The 20042-nt window shown below is 38.4% G+C and overlaps 1 protein-coding gene across 1 annotated transcript in view; it reads left to right on the top strand.

Moving 5' to 3' along the window:
- Positions 1-20042, top strand: part of LOC110449942 — a 68285-nt gene that overhangs the window by 36991 nt on the left and 11252 nt on the right. The window contains exons 19-25 of the mRNA XM_021497125.1: positions 9540-9764; positions 11137-11403; positions 12866-12984; positions 13239-13346; positions 13947-14121; positions 15152-15290; positions 19868-19974. Of these exons, the coding sequence (XP_021352800.1) occupies positions 9540-9764; positions 11137-11403; positions 12866-12984; positions 13239-13346; positions 13947-14121; positions 15152-15290; positions 19868-19974 (1140 nt within the window). The remainder of the gene's footprint in view (positions 1-9539; positions 9765-11136; positions 11404-12865; positions 12985-13238; positions 13347-13946; positions 14122-15151; positions 15291-19867; positions 19975-20042) is intronic.

Here is a 20042-nt window from a genome sequence, read left to right on the forward strand (position 1 = left end):
CATGTCTAAAACCAAACCAGAGTCTGAAGCTTACCAAAGTCGAAAATTTGGCTATACATGTATGCATGTTTTAAGTAGCTCACGTGGTTCGTCAAAATTTTGTTTGAAACACTACTTGTCCTGAATAGCTTAGTGGATTTGGACTGAATTTGGCCTGGGGGACTCAATTTTGTATAAACAGAGGGTTTGACCCCCACCACTAAGGGGGCAGAGGGGCGAGGCCCTATAGGGGAAATTGAGGTAAATCTTTAAAATGATTCTCCTTCATTACAATTGGAGGGATATTAGCTTTCTGGGGAAACATAATGATAAATATTTAAAATCTTTCTCCTTCTGTACTGAAAAGGGACCTTAACCAAACTTGGTGTAGAGCATCCTTGGTAAGCAGGTTCCAATTGTGTATACACAGAAGGTGTGGTCCCGATAGGGACACCGGGGTATATTGCCCAATATGGGAAATACAGATTCATTTCAAAATCCTTCCTCTTCTATATGAATTGAGAGACTCAATCAATTTGGTACAAAGCACTTGGTATTTGGTGTTTTTGAGGAGTTATATGTAAGTTAGGGTGAGAGTTTGCAAGAAATCGGACAAGTGTGATTGAAAGTATTAATAAAACTAGTAATACACTGCGCTAGTTTGCAGTTGGCTGTTTTTCGTGAGACGGAACGTATCCTATGGAGTCCCGCCTGCACGGCCATATCCGTACTCGTAAATGAGTGACTACTATACTATAAACATGATTTGTCACAGGGCATTTTTTGAAATAACAACTCCACACGTCCTGTTGGTTTAAGTCGAATTTATTTATTGACCGGAGTATCGAGCAGCTCCATACAAAAAAATCTTCTGAGACTGTCAAGGTCTGGTTAAATCATGACTATAGTATAGTATTCATTCATTTAGGAGTACGGCTGGGCACCTCATGTCACAATTTTGTGGGTACATGACTTCATGGATTTCCACTGGCAGTTATATATACTAATAGCCTTATGTCAAACCTGTAATCATTTCATGGACATATTAATTCGTGGATAAAAAGTACATATGTACACAATGAATAAATTATATTGAAACCCCTACGAAAGTTAATGATTTCACAGTATCATGTTTTCGATGTACCTTTTTTAATTTTAATTTTTAGAAGCTATAGTCTTCAATGATAATGGTTTCAAATTTCTGTTTGTAATCACCAGAATGTGAACTCCCATATTCATGATAGTTCTTACGTACCTCATGTACGTACATCATGTACGTACCTCATGAAGGTAAAGAAACGGGCAGGTGATATACATCTCACCCAGAGAATCATCAGCCATGATCCCTCCTCAACACATGCCACTCTATCCTATCAAAGCATCAATTACACTACAACCATATTACCCAATCAAACCAAACCACCAGAACTATTTCTGTGTTCACTGATGAGTCATCAAGGTCATATACAATACTGTGTCTATCCAAAGTGCATTCGTATGTTTATTTCGCTAGGACGCTAATTGCTACATCAAATTAAATCTTCTTTGGATTCTCTGTTCACTTATTGTGCATGTTAGTTAAATCATCAGAGGATGCATACTACACATAGTTTGATGATGAAGATTGTTTGTAGAATGCAACTTCATAGTGATCAACCTAATAAACCAAAAGCTTGTTGTCATGGTTACACTTCTACAATTATTGGTGCAGCAGGTAACGTTCGACACAAGTGAATCTGTCTAATGCAGCATCTATCCATTGCAGCTAATAGCGATCATTTATTTTTGTGTAAGGTAACAAGCAGCACTGTCTGGCAATGGAGTGCTATAAAATTTCCTCATTAAAATGACCTTGACCTATTTTCAAAGTCACAGGGGTCAAATATGTTAAAAATTTCAAACAACAATAACCTTAGAACCATTTTGACTAGAGTTATGATACTTGGCTATGTTATGTAGACCAGCAGTGCAAATCTTTTTCTTAATAACAGTAATGAGGTCAAAGGTCAACTGTAAATGCAAGTCGGTGGTCAAAGGTCAACATGGGTTAAAAGCTTTAACAATCTTTTTACCAAGTTCCATAAGGACCAGGGTCGTGATATTTGGCCAGTAGGTGCCTGGGATAAAGTGCTATGATTTTCCCCATTAAAATGACCTTGACCTATTTTCAAGGTCACATGGGTCAAATATGTTAAAAACTTCAAACAACAATATCCTAAGAACCATTTGACTAGAGTCAGGATACTTGGATATGTTATGTAGACCAGCTGTGTGAATTGTTTTCTTTATTACAGTAATGAGTTCAAAGGTCAACTTTAAATTCAAGTGGGGAGGAAAAGGTCAATATTGGTTAAAGGCTTTAAAATTAAAATTTCAAATATCAAACAATAATATCTTACCGGTTTAAGCGATGTTGAAATGTCTTGTGTTCTAGTTACCAAATTTGATCTTAGGTTACCTTTATGTCAGTTTCATGTAACAACAGAAACAGGTGAGCTATACAGGCCCTTTGGGCCTCTTGTTGCAAGACACAGGGTTATTGCCACCTAACCCTTTCACCCCTAGGTTACTTGAATAAACTCTACCATGCATTGATATGGATAAGTCCATTATGGTCTACAGTGCTGAAAGGGATAAACACAGTACTTTACAGAGGAATTTGGAGATGTATCAAAGCATATAATAGTCCCACAAAATATGATATATTCCCTCTATAAGGAAATATATTTTATGTGGTATAGGGGTTTGTATAATATTCATGTCTATATGTATTGTTAAATTGCCTGTTGTATGAGAGGGAGCCATGACAAAAATGTGTGCATGACTACATCTGGCATATGTGTAGTATATTTTGCACTGTTACATACAGTATATATCACCATAGAATTTTGCTGTGATAGACAATGGCTGTGAATGGACCAACTGGTTGTCACAGCCAACCAAATTACAGAATTTACACATCTATCAAAGACCAATATTTAATCAGACCATAAACAATAATATCTACTGGAAACCTTAAACAGAAAAAGAATCAATATCAAATATCTACTGAAAACCTTCAGCAGAAAAGTGTTGCTAACAAATATCTTCTGAGACAGCAATATAAACTCTATAAAAATACTTATCATAGTTGCCTCTCAATCTGACCTTATCATATTATCAAATTTGAAGAGCATTGATTAATTGGCACATTAACCCTTTCACCACTTTAGACCATAATGGACTCATCCAAATCAATGCATGGTAGAGTCTACTAAAGTTACACAGGGTTGAAAGGGTTAATAATTATACCAAGAAAACTGTATGTAAAAACTTAATAATTTACTGTAATCGTGATATTACTGTGATCATAATTTAGCGCAATAGTGAAGGTTAAAAAAAGCGCTAAGATTTAAATACTGCTAAAATATGTGGGAGTATATAGTTTTACAGTATATTTCTATCACATCTCTTGATTGTAAGTTGTAACCTGCCCATTGTATCTCCAGGGTAACTGATATGCTGGGTGCATCAGGATAGTCAACCCAAAGCGTATACCTTTTGGATCCTACAAACAACAGAATGTTTTGGTGATCAGTCAAAGTCACTGACCAGGTCAACAGTCCAGTTACCCACCCTTAGAGCATCAGCCATTAGATTTTCAGGTCTTGGCATCAGATTCATATCTTAGTCAGTGGCTTGCATTTTTTTCTGGTCTATGATAATTGTAAGGTCCTTGACATTGTTATTTGTGTGTTGACAAGTACAGATACAACATACTTCTAACTCTCGGAAATAAAACGATACAGACAGGGGGGGGGGGGGTATGTAGACCTGACTGTGCATTAAGGATGCCAGCGTACGCGGCAGGAAGTCTACATCATATTATAGCACAGTATATGTGTTTTTGTATACACATAAAGTGGGTGTATAGCTTCATCTTGTAACTGTGGGTAACACTGCAATACCACAGCCGTGTACACAAGTGTCTTAAATGTTTTCATACTTTGGTGCAATCTAATGTCAAGTGGACTTACAGCTGGATGTGGTGAAATTGATCTACAATTTGTTTATACCACAAAGATTGTGACTCTTTATCGGCTGGTGTCTCGCCAGAGTAACGTTGGTCAGTAGTCAGAATTTATGAGGTAGAGGAAAACTTTTCTGTTAACAAAGCTGTGATTGGTCAAACTAATACTCGATGGTAAATCCCATGACCATTGGTTAACGGTTGTGTTGTCCACTGAGCTTTGACCATTGTAGATGAGTGACACCCACTGAGAGCAAGTTTTAAAAGACCAATTAGTAGCTGATAGAATCATCTTTTGATTATGACTGTTGACCATCAGCATTATCCCGTTGGATAGATACTTTGTTGACCACGCAGACAGTTGTCCTGTGACGTTGCGTTCATTGTTCAGACTGTGCGACTTTCAGTGCTGATCAAACTGTTTATTCGAGATTGACCCGAGATGGGTAACCAATGTTCCTGCCTCCAGAAGGAGGCGATGCCGGAGCCTGTAATGGACGGGGTGACGCTGCGCGAGGGAAGGTTCCCTCTCGGAACACCTCCTCAAACTGGACAGCCAGCTGTGGACACAGGTGTGGTATCCATACTCATATCACAAGGCAGTAATCAATACAAGATACTCATTTTCTCAATAACATCAATTTTTAGGTCATCTGAGCTTTAGCTCAAGTGACCTATTGCTATCCGTTTTCGTCCGTCGTCGTCCGTCGTCCGTCGTCCGTTAACATTTTACATTTCAAACTTAAAGTCAAGTTCTGCTGGGCCGATTGAACTGAAAGTTGGTAGGAATGATCGCCTCATGGTCCTGACAAAGTGTTGTTATTTTTCGGGTCGATCAGAAATCCAATATGGCCGCCACGGCCGCCATTTTGAAAACCTATTTCAAACTTAAAGTCAAGTTCTGCTGGACCGATTGAACTGAAAGTTGGTAGGAATGATCGCCTCATGGTCCTGACAAAGTGTTGTTATTTTTCGGGTCGATCAGAAATCCAATATGGCCGCCACGGCCGCCATTTTGAAAACCTATTTCAAACTTAAAGTCAAGTTCTGCTGGACCGATTGAACTGAAAGTTGGTAGGAATGATCGCCTCATGGTCCTGACAAAGTGTTGTTATTTTTCGGGTCGATCAGAAATCCAATATGGCCGCCACGGCCGCCATTTTGAAAACCTATTTCAAACTTAAAGTCAAGTTCTGCTGGACCGATTGAACTGAAAGTTGGTAGGAATGATCGCCTCATGGTCCTGACAAAGTGTTGTTATTTTTCGGGTCGATCAGAAATCCAATATGGCCGCCACGGCCGCCATTTTGAAAACCTATTTCAAACTTAAAGTCANGTAGGAATGATCGACTCATGGTCCTGACAAAGTGTTGTTATTTTTCAGGTCAATCAGAAATCCAATATGGCCACCACAGCCGCTATTTTGTAAATACCTATTCTAAACTTAAAAACAATTTCTAATAGGCCGATCTTATTTAAAATCGGTCTAGGAATGATCAGCTCATGGTCCTGACAAAGTTAAGTTAACATTATACTTAACTACTTTTTACTCAAATTGGTACATATTTCAACAACAAAAATAAATACTGTAGGACTCAGGTGACCGTTAAGGCCCATGGGCCTCTTGTTATCAACAGAATAGTATTAAAGTTGCACAATAAGCTAATGGTACAGTAGTCAGAATGCTGGACGAAATAAAAAAATATCATTACAAAGCAAAGAATCTGTGATATGTAGGTGACACACAGTGCCAGTGGAATAACTTAAAAGTGTACTTATTTTAGTCGTAGTCATGTTAAACCCCTATGATTAAAGTTCATGATAAACATTTTGGTTTCAGGTTTTTTCCTTAGACTTTTTGCTCTTTTTGTATGATTGTCTTCTTAACTCATTTCACCCCTACATATTTAAAGTGGACTTGCCAAGTCTTTGATTTGGTAAGGTTCAGATATGACTTTAGGGGTTTATGGGTTAAGCCAGTGTCCAACATCAACAAGCTACTTTCTGTCAAACTAGTGACTTTTTAAGATTTTGGATTCAAGATGGCCATCACAGCCTCCTCTAATTGGGTGAAACAATAACTTATATTATACAAGTCCTGCTGAGCCCATTTTGTTGACACTTAGTGGGGGTGACTACATAGAGGATATTTAATGGTGTTGTCAGTAATAACAAATAAAGAGTGCTCAGCACGAGTGAAAAATATCAAAATATTAGCCACACGAGTGAAATATATTTGTTATTACTGAAGACACCATTAATTTTTTCATTTATTACATTTTTAAAGCATAAAACATGAAAAAATGTAATGCATTAAAAATGGGCGGGAAACCGGAGCGTAATAATTAGCGTCATATCCTAATGATGTCACACTTGACAACAAGGCTGCGTGCCATTTTGAATGGGAAACTCAACGAAATTCCGACTTTTTCTGCTTTTTTCTGGTATTATTGCTTATAATTCTATTAATTGTATATTTATGTAAATACTTAAGTGTGAGTACCAAACATTTACCATAACAACCACTTATTCTACTGTCGTTTCATTTTAATCTGAACAAAAAATCGTTGCCTTTGAATGCAGTGAATTGAAGATACTGTTATGATTGGTCAATACAAAAAGTGATATTTTTACACTGAAAATATCACTTTTGATATTTTTCACAGTTTATCAAGTTGATAGTATCCGATATTTCACTGGCAAAAATTTAATAAATATATATACAGCATGAACTATATGTTGAAATCCAGCTTCATTAATTGCCTTTGTCACCGACTGCTAGATATTGTGCTGTTTCTGGAGTGTTTTAAATCAAAATGAATGTACTCACATCAACAAAGATGTGGCTAGTAGACCTCATATATGTAGGACATAGGAGTTTCAACAATTAAATGTTTATAAAAAGTCAAGTCTCAAATAAATGTTTGATGTTCATTAACAATTTAATGAAATAAAAATGTTTGGATCAGCAATATAGCCACCTCAGTCACTCGGTCAGACTGGGTGGGAATTGAAAAGGGTGAGTGGAATTTACAATAAACATGTCCCTATATCATGTTAATAATATTTGTTCTTGCATACTAGACCGAGAAATCCGCATTTCCGGTGGTGCTGGAAAATTCGATCCGACCAACGAGTCTGGATCGCTTACACTCGCAGACTGGCAGAGGAATTATAGTGACCTTTCCGGGTCACGCTATTGTTTGTGACGTCATTTTATGACGTTTTGGGGTCAGTCAGGGTCATTGACATCACTAACAATTGCAATCCGGGCTTCATATGCAAATGAGAAATGTGCGGACAGTTTACAACTTTACTATAAGAGCAGTTGTTTTTACGGGTTTTAGGTTAATAAGCAAGAAATAGAATCCATCCCTGATGTGAGGTAAGGATCCCTGATGTGAGGTAAGGATCCCTGATGTGAGGTAATTCAAACCCTCGGGATAACATTTTGAGAATAGGACCCTCGACAAAACCTCAGGTCTCATGCTCAATATTTTATTCCTTGGGTTTGAATAACCTTATCCATACCTCTCATCCTGGATGGATTCTATTTATATGTACACTAAATCTACCTCTTAGATTTACTCATGATTTATAGATAATAATATTTGCAATATTTCATAAAACATTCTTATTAAAATAACATTATGTAACAAATTCGTCTTTTAAATATAAAAACAAGAATGAATATAACAGGAAATATTTTGAGCTTCCTGGTCAACAGAAGTGTCCAGGATATGGTTCAGTTATATCAAAACGGAAGGGGATCTCACTGTATATAGGAAAAACTACAGCGCAGTGGGACAGGTGGGTCCTGAACCCTTTCACCCCTATGTTACTTTAATAAACTCTACCATGCATTGATCTGGTTAAGTCCATTATGGTCTATATAGTGAGGTGAAAGGGTTAAATAACAATAGGAACAGATCGATCTGATCACTTATGTGAAGTTACATCTCATAGTGGTTGGCTGAGGTGATGTTTTAAGACTCTGTGTGGATAATATTAATTATGATATGGATCTATTTTACTTTTATCACAGGTTTACCCTGGCTTTTTGTCCTCTTTATTTCTCATAACTTCACAAAGTACCAACATGGCGTTTCAACCCTATCAACTTCCTTCTGATGTAGCTGTTGTTGGGATCTCTGCCCAGTAACACTGGTGCAGTGTGTGCTAGCTGTTAGGGTCTGTTACATCAGATGTGTAATATACGTTAATTTGCAAAAACATGTTTTCATGGTATTAGATCATAGATAATATTAAGTAAAATAGGAAAGAGAAAATTACAGCAAAACTAAAAGAAAATCTTTGAATTCTTTACAACCTACTGCAGGACATTCAGTCAAACTTGGTCAAACATCATTTCAGTGAAAAGGACAACTTAAAAAACAAATCTTGATATGACATATTAAAGTGTACTACTGATCGTAGGTCAACATATAGCAGACAACCTCAAACTTAAAGTCCAGAAACAAAAACACAATTGTAAACACTGACCTCTGTAGGTCTGTTTGATTCAACTCATTCACCCCTACATATTTAAAATGGACTTACCCAGTCCTTGATTTGGTAAGGTTCAAATGTGACTTAAGGGGGGATGGATTAATAAGGTAGAGGTAATACTAGGAAGGCTGAACCTTTAGCAGTAGTACCATTTCTCTCCTTTACGTAGTGTTCCTATATTTTCAAAGTGAGGTCTCACAGAGGGTTACACAACCTAATGGCAGGCATTCCAGTCTAAACAGCCATATTGCTTTGTTCAAGTTTTCTTTCAATTAGTCACTCTCACTGGATCTTGCTGTCACAATATATCAGTATTTTTGCCGTTATTTAAGATTTACATCGAGGCTTGGAGTTGTTTATCCAATTGTAATACGAGCAACACTGTCAGAACGAAAGGGAATTAAGTAAAAGTATTTGAGAGACATTTCATTACCAAAATATAGACTGGCAGTTCTGCAGTCTGTGTTTATGAACTTGATTTCTATGCCCCCTCCATAAAATAGGGGGGTCATATAATGTTGCCCATGTCCGTCCTGTCCCGTCCGGTCCCGTCCCATCCATGAGCGGGGGCATTTATGTCTTACAGACATTTTCTAGTTTTTATTGTGGTTTTTCACTTTTTGTATTGATTGATTATAATTTGTAAAACTTCCTTTTCCAAACTTCACCTTGATCTACACAAATGAAAAATTTTGTTTACCAAATCGGTGTATCAGATGCATAAAATAATCATTCTCTAACTGGTCTTTGGTGAAAAATGGACTGCTTCATTATCTTGAAAATGTTGTGATAAGTGAATATTTCTATCTATATATTGACCCTTTCACCACTGTAGACCCAAATGGACTCATCCATATCAATGCATGGAAGAGTCTACTTAAGTTACATAGGGGTGAAAGGGTTAAACACATATTCGTTATCGGTATATTGCATGCCGACCAATAAATAAATACAAAAGTGTTTTTTTCTACTAATGATGATAAAGGTCAATGTTTGACATTAAAAGACTGTGACCATTTAAAACTGTACTATTCTGTTTCAGACACTCCTGAGGAGGCTAAGGATCTGATTGCAGTTAATGAAGTCAAGTTCAACGTGTGGGATGACACCTTTACCCATCACACCCTCATGTATGAGCTCACTGACCAGCGGCCAAACAAGGACACGTTCCTTGTCATCCGCAGGGGTCAGTCTTTCCAGATGACCATTACCTGTGATAGGCCTTACGACCCGGAGAGGGATGAGCTAAAGCTTATCTTTCAAACAGGTATGAGGCTTTGACGATAGAAAAGAAAGTAATAAAGGACCACTTATTTATATTCTCCCTCATTATATTCGTCTGAAAATAAATCAATTAAATTCAAATGATAACACAAGACATAAATGGGATTATAGCTCGTTACGGTGATGACAACTAACTGGAAAGAGCGCACCTAGCACATGCTCCCTATATATACCCTACACCACGTGACATCCACCCGACACGTCCTCACCCGAATACTTAAAGAAACAACCAAAGTTAATTTCATGTATGTATAGAAAGAGAAAGAACCACTCTAAAGGTAAGAAGGAAGTAGAGGACCTCATAGTTAGAAAGGATAAATAAGGGACTTGTAAGTTCTCAATAACAATTTCAGGAACTACAGCCTTCACTCCATCCCTTGTCTGTCCCACAGCTAGGGAAAAGAACTAAGTAAGAGCACAGCTGTTAATTAACCCTTTCACCCCTATGTAACTTTAGTAGCCTCTACCATACATTGATATGGATGAGTCCATTATGGTCTACAGTGGTGAAAGGGTTAAAAGTTGAGAATTTAGTTTTCCAAAATAAACATCACGATGCTATCATTGTTGTTATGCATATTTTCAATAACCTTCATTGTATATTTATATGTTCCCCAAGCCTTGGTTTTCTAATCTTCTTTATACACTGAATTTATAAATGTTGATAGTTAAGGATGCAAATTAACTCCCTTTTGTCACATGATCGAAAAAGATTTCCCTGAAATATATATATAACGTTTCCTCTAAAATTATGTTTCGATTAGAATCAAGTTTCCTCTAAAATAACATAGAAATAACAACATCCACAGTTCTGTTATATAGACCTGTATACAGTTAAAGTATGGGGTTGAGGGATATAGCAAGTTTCTGGTGTCCCGAGACCAGGTCTATAAATAGGCATGGTCAAGCTTAAGGGACACCAGAAACTTGCTATATCCCTCAACCCCATACTTTAACCATTTTATTATACCGATACACACTGGAGAGATAGTTTTAACTAGAAAATATTTGTAAATCATAAGCTGTATAGCTTCACGTTGCAACTACCCTTGATGGCAATAGAGCCAAATGCTTCAGAGTTCGGTAGCAAGCTCCGCCCACCTCGCGCGTCACTTCAGAGTTTGGTAGCAAGCTCCGCCGACCTCGTGCGTCGCCTCCGAGTTCGGTAACAAGCTCCGCCCACCTCTCGCCCGAATGGCTTGGCGGAAACACTCGAGTGTAGGTGTGTTTTAGTTCCCAGACTAACACACAGGACTAAAACACAGTCAGGCAAAAGTGGGGATATATTCGACTTAACCAATTACTTTTATATAGAGTAGATAAAGTAGAGGTATAATAATATGCTCTAACCATAGGTGACCAGCCGATGCCAACTAAAGGAACACTTGTGGAGATAGTCCTGTCCGATGCTGACCTTCCTAAGCAGTGGGGTGCCAAGATAGTCAAGTGCTCCGATAATGACGTTCAACTGCTGGTCATGTCACCACCAGTCTGTCCAATAGGTCACTGGAATGTCAAGGTCAGGGCTGTAAAGAAAGGAGGAGGAGGAGAATCACGCAGAATTTCTCAAGTCTACACTCACCCCAAACCTATCTACATCCTGTTTAACCCCTGGTGTAAAGGTAAATGTTTTTTTGTCCCTTCCATTCCTCATGTACATGTTTAACACCTAATGTAAAGGTACACCTGTGTATGACACGTTTAACACCTGATGTAAAGGTACACCTGTGTATGTCATGTATAACACCTAATGTAAAGGTACACCTGTGTATGACACGTTTCACACCTGATGTAAAGGTACACCTGTGTATGTCATATTTAACACCTGATGTAAAGGTACACCTGGGTATGTCACGTTTAATACCTGATGAAAAGGTACACCTGTTTATGTCAAATTTAACACCTGATGTAAAGGTACACCTGTGTATGTCACGTTTAACACCTGATGTAAAGGTACACCTGTGTATGTCATATTTAACACCTGATGTAAAGGTACACCTGTGTATGTCATGTTTAACACCTGATGTAAAGGTACACCTGTTTATGTCATGTTTAACACCTGATGTAAAGGTACACCTAGCTGTGTATGTCATGTTTAACACCTGATGTAAATGTACACCTTTGTATGTCATGTTAAATACCTGATGTAAAGGTACACCTGTTTATGTCATGTTTAATACCTGATGAAAAGGTACACCTGTGTATGTCATGTATAACACCTAATGTAAAGGTACACCTGTGTATGTCATGTTTAACACCTAATGTAAAGGTACACCTGTGTATGTCATGTTTAACATCTGATGTAAAGGTACACCTGTGTATGTCATGTTTAAAACCTGATGTAAAGGTACACCTGTTTATGTCATGTTTAACACCTGATGTAAAGGTACACCTGTGTATGTCATGTTTAACACCTGATGTAAATGTACACCTTTGTATGTCATGTTTAATACCTGATGTAAAGGTACACCTGTTTATGTCATGTTTAATACCTGATGAAAAGGTACACCTGTGTATGTCACATTTAGCACCTGATGTAAAGGTACACCTGTGTATGTCACGTTTAACACCTGATGTAAAGGTACACCTGTGTTTGTCACGTTTAACACCTGATGTAAAGGTACACCTTTGTATATCATGTTTATCACCTGATGTAAAGGTACACCTGTGTTTGTCACGTTTAACACCTGATGTAAAGGTACACCTTTGTATATCATGTTTATCACCTGATGTAAAGGTACACCTGTGTTTGTCACGTTTAACACCTGATGTAAAGGTACACCTTTGTATATCATGTTTATCACCTGATGTAAAGGTACACCTGTGTTTGTCACGTTTAACACCTGATGTAAAGGTACACCTTTGTATATCATGTTTATCACCTGATGTAAAGGTACACCTGTGTTTGTCACGTTTAACACCTGATGTAAAGGTACACCTTTGTATATCATGTTTATCACCTGATGTAAAGGTACACCTGTGTTTGTCACGTTTAACACCTGATGTAAAGGTACACCTTTGTATATCATACTTAAAGTGTTACATTTTGTAATTAAATAAGTGAAATTGATTTTTTTTACTCAGATGACCAGGTATATCTCCATGACGATGGTCTACTGGATGAGTATGTCCTAAACGACACAGGCAAAATCTTTGTTGGTGTTGCTAAGTCTATTGGAGTGCGACCTTGGAATTTCGCACAGGTAACTAAGTTTGATGTCAGAATTGTTTTTGGAGTTTTAGACAGGCTTGTTTGATGGTAAGGATGACTTTGTAGCGTTTGATGGGTCAGTATGATGTCAGGAATTACCTTGCTATTTTCAACAATTAAGTTTGATGCCCTTTTGAAATAATTATCTCCGATAGAGAACAATGGTATGTGTTTTAGTTTAATATATGCCATAGTGTACAGTAAATGTAAAACATGAAGATGGTAATGTTCGGTGTACTGTTGTAGTTTGAGGACCCTGTGTTGGACTGTGTCCTTAGCATACTAGACTGGAAAGGATTCCCAGCATCTAGCCGAGGTGACCCTATCAAGGTTGTACGCAAGCTCACGGCACTGGTAAGGCACAAACTGTATGCTTAAAATCTTTTACCATTCACAGGTGAAATCCATATTCGGCAGTGTCAATATTGCCCTTACAAGTGATTCCTATATATGGCATGTTATATACTTGTATTTGCTGTCATGATAAAAACGTCTTCGTTACAGAGGACTATAAAAAGGTTCCCGGTGTAGAAGTCATTTCCTTCCCCGTCTGAAAGTTTCCCTGGGGAAGAAATAGGCTAGCTGATTCTGTCCCCCCTCAGTTAGTTTCCCCCCCCCCCATAGCATTATTTTTTCCCCGGAGGAAGAAATCTGCTAGTTAATGCCACCCCCCACCCCCCACCCTCGTAGTGTTTGTTAATGGGGGATATTGGTTACTAGCCAATACTTTCCCTACTCTGTATTCGTTATTAGGGGATTAGGGGGGAAGCTATTGACTAGCTGATTTTTTCCCCGGGGAAACTTTCAGCGGAGGGGAAAGAAGTGGCTGTTACACCTGATACAATATTGCCACTGTCAATGTATGTATATATAACAGTTGCTCTTAACCACATGCCAAAAAATTATGTGATAGAATTGTAACAAAGACTAACAGTTTGTTTACATTTCGTACAGGTAAACTCCTCCGACGACAATGGCATCCTAACAGGTAATTGGTCAGGTAACTATGAGGGAGGAAAAAAGCCAACATCCTGGACAGGAAGTCAGGCCATCATTGAGGAGTACTACAAGACTAAGTCACCGGTCAAGTACGGTCAGTGCTGGGTGTTCTCTGCAGTACTGACCACATGTAAGTACCTGTTAGATAGCATTGGCATGTGTACATCTGTAGTTCTCCAAAGTACCGTCAACTTTACTTGATTTGGTAGAGGATACTATGGTCCCCTATTTTGCATCTGTCTGTCATTCCATCAGCAGTTTTGTTCCTTCGAACTATTCTAACCTCAACTTCACCAAAGATCATGAAGAGTTCTTTTTACACAACCAATAACATTTTCTATGTGACGTTTTGATGATAAGTAGGATATGTACACTGTCACCTTCATCAGACAAATGACCAATGAAGCATATGCACACAAAGGTGTAAAATGTGTACGAGTTGTCCACAAAATTTGATGTCGATTCGACTACCCTGTAAGCGTATGTACAATAGTTGTTATATATGTACTGAAATGACTCGATTTAGCTGCGCTTTGTTTAATACTTGGTCATAGATGTGCGAGAGTCTTTGAGCCCCCTCATCTCGATTTAGAACTGGCCCACTGCGGAGTAACCAGATGGCTTCCTTTATCTGCCGCTTGAACAGATTGCTCTCTGTGTCCAAAACTTTGGAGTTATCCTAGTCAATCACATGATTTTTCTGTGTGGTATGATCTGTGATTGCCGATTAATTTATCTGGGACTTCGACTGCTTCCTAAATTCACCAGATCAGAAAGGAAGCAGTCGGAGTCCCAGATAAATAAATCGGCATAGAAATTTTATTGGTTGTGTAAAAAGAACTCTTCATAATCAATGCTTACCAACCTGAAGAAAATGTTTAGAAATATTCACCTAAGGTCAATGTCATTTTCTTCAATCGTATCCTTTGAATATATATGAAACATTAATGAATTCTAAGTTAGGTACTGTCTCAATGACAAAATTATAACATCATGATATAATATTTACCCTAGCTTACATGTCAATTACGTGCTGCAGTCTGATTTAACTATAATAGTTGATTAATGTACACATCAGGAATCAGGGTACTAATTAAGACTCCATTTTTGATGAGATGCTGGCTTTACAGTGTTCCTGACGACAGTTATGTCTTGTTTAGGTTGTCGAGCGCTAGGCTTGCCTACAAGGAGTGTCACCAACTTTGCTTCAGCCCATGACACAGATGTCTCCATCTCCATAGATTACCACTTCGACAGCGAGGGAAACCCATTGAAGGAGTACAACAATGACTCTGTATGGTAATTAGTATAGGAATTATCATAAGTAGGAGGTGCCTTTGGAGACACCCAAAAATGGAAAGTGTAAGAAAGAAATAAGAAAAAAATAAGATAGCACTTTGGATATAAGGCCAAATTAGATCTTTTTGATGTTTCCTTATATGTATAAGCACAGACTGAAACCCCAATTCTGCAGGAGCGTTGCATAACTCACCTCATGTAATAATAAACCTTATAATACAGCCAAGGACCACACATAACTCACCTCATGTAATCATATACCCTAAATCAGCTGAGGACCACTCATAACTCACCTCATGTAATCATATCCCCTAAATCAGGCGAGGACTAAACATAACTCCCCTCATGTAATTATATACCCTAAATCAGCCAAGGACCACACATAACTCAGTTCATGTAATCATATACCCTAAATCAGACGAGGACCACACATAACTCACCTCATATAATCATAAACCCTAAATCAGCCAAGGACCACACATAACTCAGTGCATGTAATCATATACCCTAAATCAGCCAAGGAACACACATAACTTACCTCACGTAATCATATACCCTAAATCAGCCAAGGAACACACATAACTCACCTCACGTAATCATATACCCTAAATCAGCCAAGGACCCCACATAACTCACCTCATGTATCTAATCATATACCTTAAATCACGGGAGAACCACACATAACTCAACTCAGGTAATCATATACCCTAAATCAGCCGAGGATCACACATAACTCACCTCATGTAATCATAAACCCTAAATCAGATGAGGACCACACATAACTCACCTCATATAATCATAAACCCTAAATCAGCCAAGGACCACACATAACTCAGTTCATGTAATCATATACCCTAAATCAGGGGAGAACCACCCATAACTCAACTCATGTAATCATATCCCCTAAATCAGGGGAGAACCACACATAACTCAACTCAGGTAATCATATACCCTAAATCAGCCGAGGAGCACACATAACTCACCTCATGTAATCATATACCTCCTTATATGTATAAGCACAGACTGAAACCCCAATTCTGCAGGAGCGTTCCATAACTCACCTCATGTAATAATAAACCTTATAATACAGCCAAGGACCATACATAACTCACCTCATGTAATCATATACCTCCTTATATGTATAAGCACAGACTGAAACCCCAATTCTGCAGGAGCGTTCCATAACTCACCTCATGTAATAATAAACCTTATAATACAGCCAAGGACCACAAATAACTCACCTCATGTAATCATATACCTCCTTATATGTATAAGCACAGACTGAAACCCCAATTCTGCAGGAGCGTTGCATAACTCACCTCATGTAATAATAAACCTTATAATACAGCCAAGGACCACAAATAACTCACCTCATGTAATCATATACCTCCTTATATGTATAAGCACAGACTGAAACCCCAATTCTGCAGGAGCGTTGCATAACTCACCTCATGTAATAATAAACCTTATAATACAGCCAAGGACCACAAATAACTCACCTCATGTAATCATATATCCTAAATCAGCCAAGGACCCCACATAACTCACCTCATGTATCTAATCATATACCTTAAATCACGGGAGAACCACACATAACTCAACTCAGGTAATCATATACCCTAAATCAGCCGAGGACCACTCATAACTCACCTCATGTAATCATATACACTCACCTCATGTAATCATACACCCTAAATCAGCCAAGGAACACACATAACTTACCTCACGTCATCATATACCCTAAATCAGCTGAGGACCACTCATAACTCACCTCATGTAATCATATCCCCTAAATCAGCCGAGGACCACACATACCTCACCTCATGTAATCATATTCCCTAAATCAGCTGAGGACCACACATAACTCACCTCATATAATCATAAACCCTAAATCAGCCAAGGACCACACATAACTCAGTGCATGTAATCATATACCCTAAATCAGCCAAGGAACACACATAACTTACCTCACGTAATCATATACCCTAAATCAGCTGAGGACCACTCATAACTCACCTCATGTAATCATATACCCTAAATCAAACGAGGACCACACATAACTCGACTCATGTAATCATATACCCTAAATCAAATGAGGACCACACATAACTCACCTCATGTAATGATATACCCTAAATCAGCCGAGGACCCCACATAACTCACCTCATGTAATCATATACCCTAAATCAAATGAGGACCACACATAACTCAACTCATGTAATCATATACACTAAATCAGATGAGAACCACACATACCTCACCTCATGTAATCATATACCCTAAATCAGCTGAGGACCATGCACACATAACTCACCTCATGTAATTATATACCCTAAATCAGCCAAGGACCACACATAACTCACCTCATGTAATCATATACCCTAAATCAGGCGAGGACTAAACATACCTCACCTCATGTAATTATATACCCTAAATCAGGCGAGGACCACATAACTCACCTCATGTAATCATATCCCCTAAATCAGCCGAGGACCACACATAACTCACCTCAAGTAATCATATACCCTAAATCAGCCGAGGACCACTCATAACTCACCTCATGTAATCATATACCCTAAATCAGGCGAGGACCACATAACTCCCCTCATGTAATCATATCCCCTAAATCAGCCGAGGACCACACATAACTCGCCTCATGTAATCATATACCCTAAATCAGATGAGGACCACACATAACTCACGTCATGTAATCATAAACCCTAAATCAGGGGAGAACCGCACATAAATCAACTCATGTAATCATATACCCTATACCCTAAATCAGATGAGGACCACACATAACTCACGTCATGTAATCATAAACCCTAAATCAGGGGAGAACCGCACATAAATCAACTCATGTAATCATATACCCTATACCCTAAATCAGATGAGGACCACACATAACTCACGTCATGTAATCATAAACCCTAAATCAGGGGAGAACCTCACATAAATCAACTCATGTAATCATATACCCTATACCCTAAATCAGATGAGGACCACACATAACTCACGTCATGTAATCATAAACCCTAAATCAGGGGAGAACCTCACATAAATCAACTCATGTAATCATATACCCTAAATCAGCCGAGGACAACACATAACTCACCTCATGTAATCATATACCCTAAATCAGGCGAGGACCACATAACTCCCCTCATGTAATCATATCCCCTAAATCAGCCGAGGACCACACATAACTCACCTCAAGTAATCATATACCCTAAATCAGCCGAGGACCACACATAACTCGCCTCATGTAATCATATACCCTAAATCAGATGAGGACCACACATAACTCACGTCATGTAATCATAAACCCTAAATCAGGGGAGAACCACACATAAATCAACTCATGTAATCATATACCCTAAATCAGGCGAGGACTAAACATAACTCACCTCATGTAATTATATACCCTAAATCAGGCGAGGACCACATAACTCACCTCATGTAATCATATACCCTAAATCAGGCGAGGACTAAACATAACTCACCTCATGTAATTATATACCCTAAATCAGCCAAGGACCACACATAACTCACCTCATGTAATCATATACCCTAAATCAGGCGGGGACCCCACATAGCTCAACTCATGTAATCATAAACCCTAAATCAGATGAGGACCACACATAACTCACCTCATATAATCATAAACCCTAAATCAGGCGAGGACCGGACCACACATAACTCAACTCATGTAATAATATACCCTAATTAAGGCGAGGACCACACATAACTCACCTCATGTAATCATATACCCTAAATCAGGCGAGGACCCCCACATTAAAGTCACCTCATACAATCATATATATTTCCACCATGATTCAGCTGGGGACCATATAAGTCACCTCATATCATTATGCAGTAGACTTCAGCAGGCCAATTCTCCCCTGACCAGGAAGGGAGGTTATTCCTATATCCCAATCTATATATATAGCTTATAACAATGGGGGGGTGGAGACCCAACGTCCCTGCAAGGAAGTCAGATCCACAGTGGCGGTAGGGATCCTGGGGTGGATACCTTAATGGTATTCAGCAGTGCTCATCAGGAAAAGCAGAGCAAATGAAAATAGAAATGATGAGCAACAACACCACTGGATCCGGTACAAAGTAAATCAAACATTACATTTTGTACCGGATTCAGTGGTGTTGCTGCTCATTATTTCTATTTTCAAATATATAGCTAGGTACAATTCATAATTTGACGATAACAATCATTTCCTATCCTAGTTCATTAAGTTGTGAGTAGAAACAATGCCTGTTGTAAAGTTATAAACCTATCGTATGTAGTAAAGAAAGACATATTCCATCTTTTCGTATTGCAGAGTTATCTTCTCTTGTGAGCAAGTATTGATTGTTACGTCATTGGTTTGTGAGAGTAACGCCATCAATTTTTGAGAAAGCGATGTAATTTTCTCACAAAAACCAATGACGTAACAATCAATACCTGCTCACAAGAGAAGATAACTCTGCAATACACAAAGACGGAATAGAGTCGAAACACATTACAATGGCACTTATAAATTTTGGTTCACGACATACAAAATGCTTACAATTCTGCTTAGGAACTTCCATGTGTGGAATGATGTGTGGATGGCGCGTCCCGACCTTAAAGACCAGGAATACGGAGGCTGGCAGGCATGTGATGCCACTCCTCAGGAGAGCAGTGACGGTAATGACCTCAACAGTACTGGTTTTCAGCAGAATATAATTCTCATTGATTATTTTTATCTTCCCTTG

Source organism: Mizuhopecten yessoensis, unplaced genomic scaffold (genome assembly GCF_002113885.1).
Source record: "Mizuhopecten yessoensis strain PY_sf001 unplaced genomic scaffold, ASM211388v2 scaffold4839, whole genome shotgun sequence".
Taxonomy (NCBI): Eukaryota; Metazoa; Mollusca; class Bivalvia; order Pectinida; family Pectinidae; genus Mizuhopecten; species Mizuhopecten yessoensis.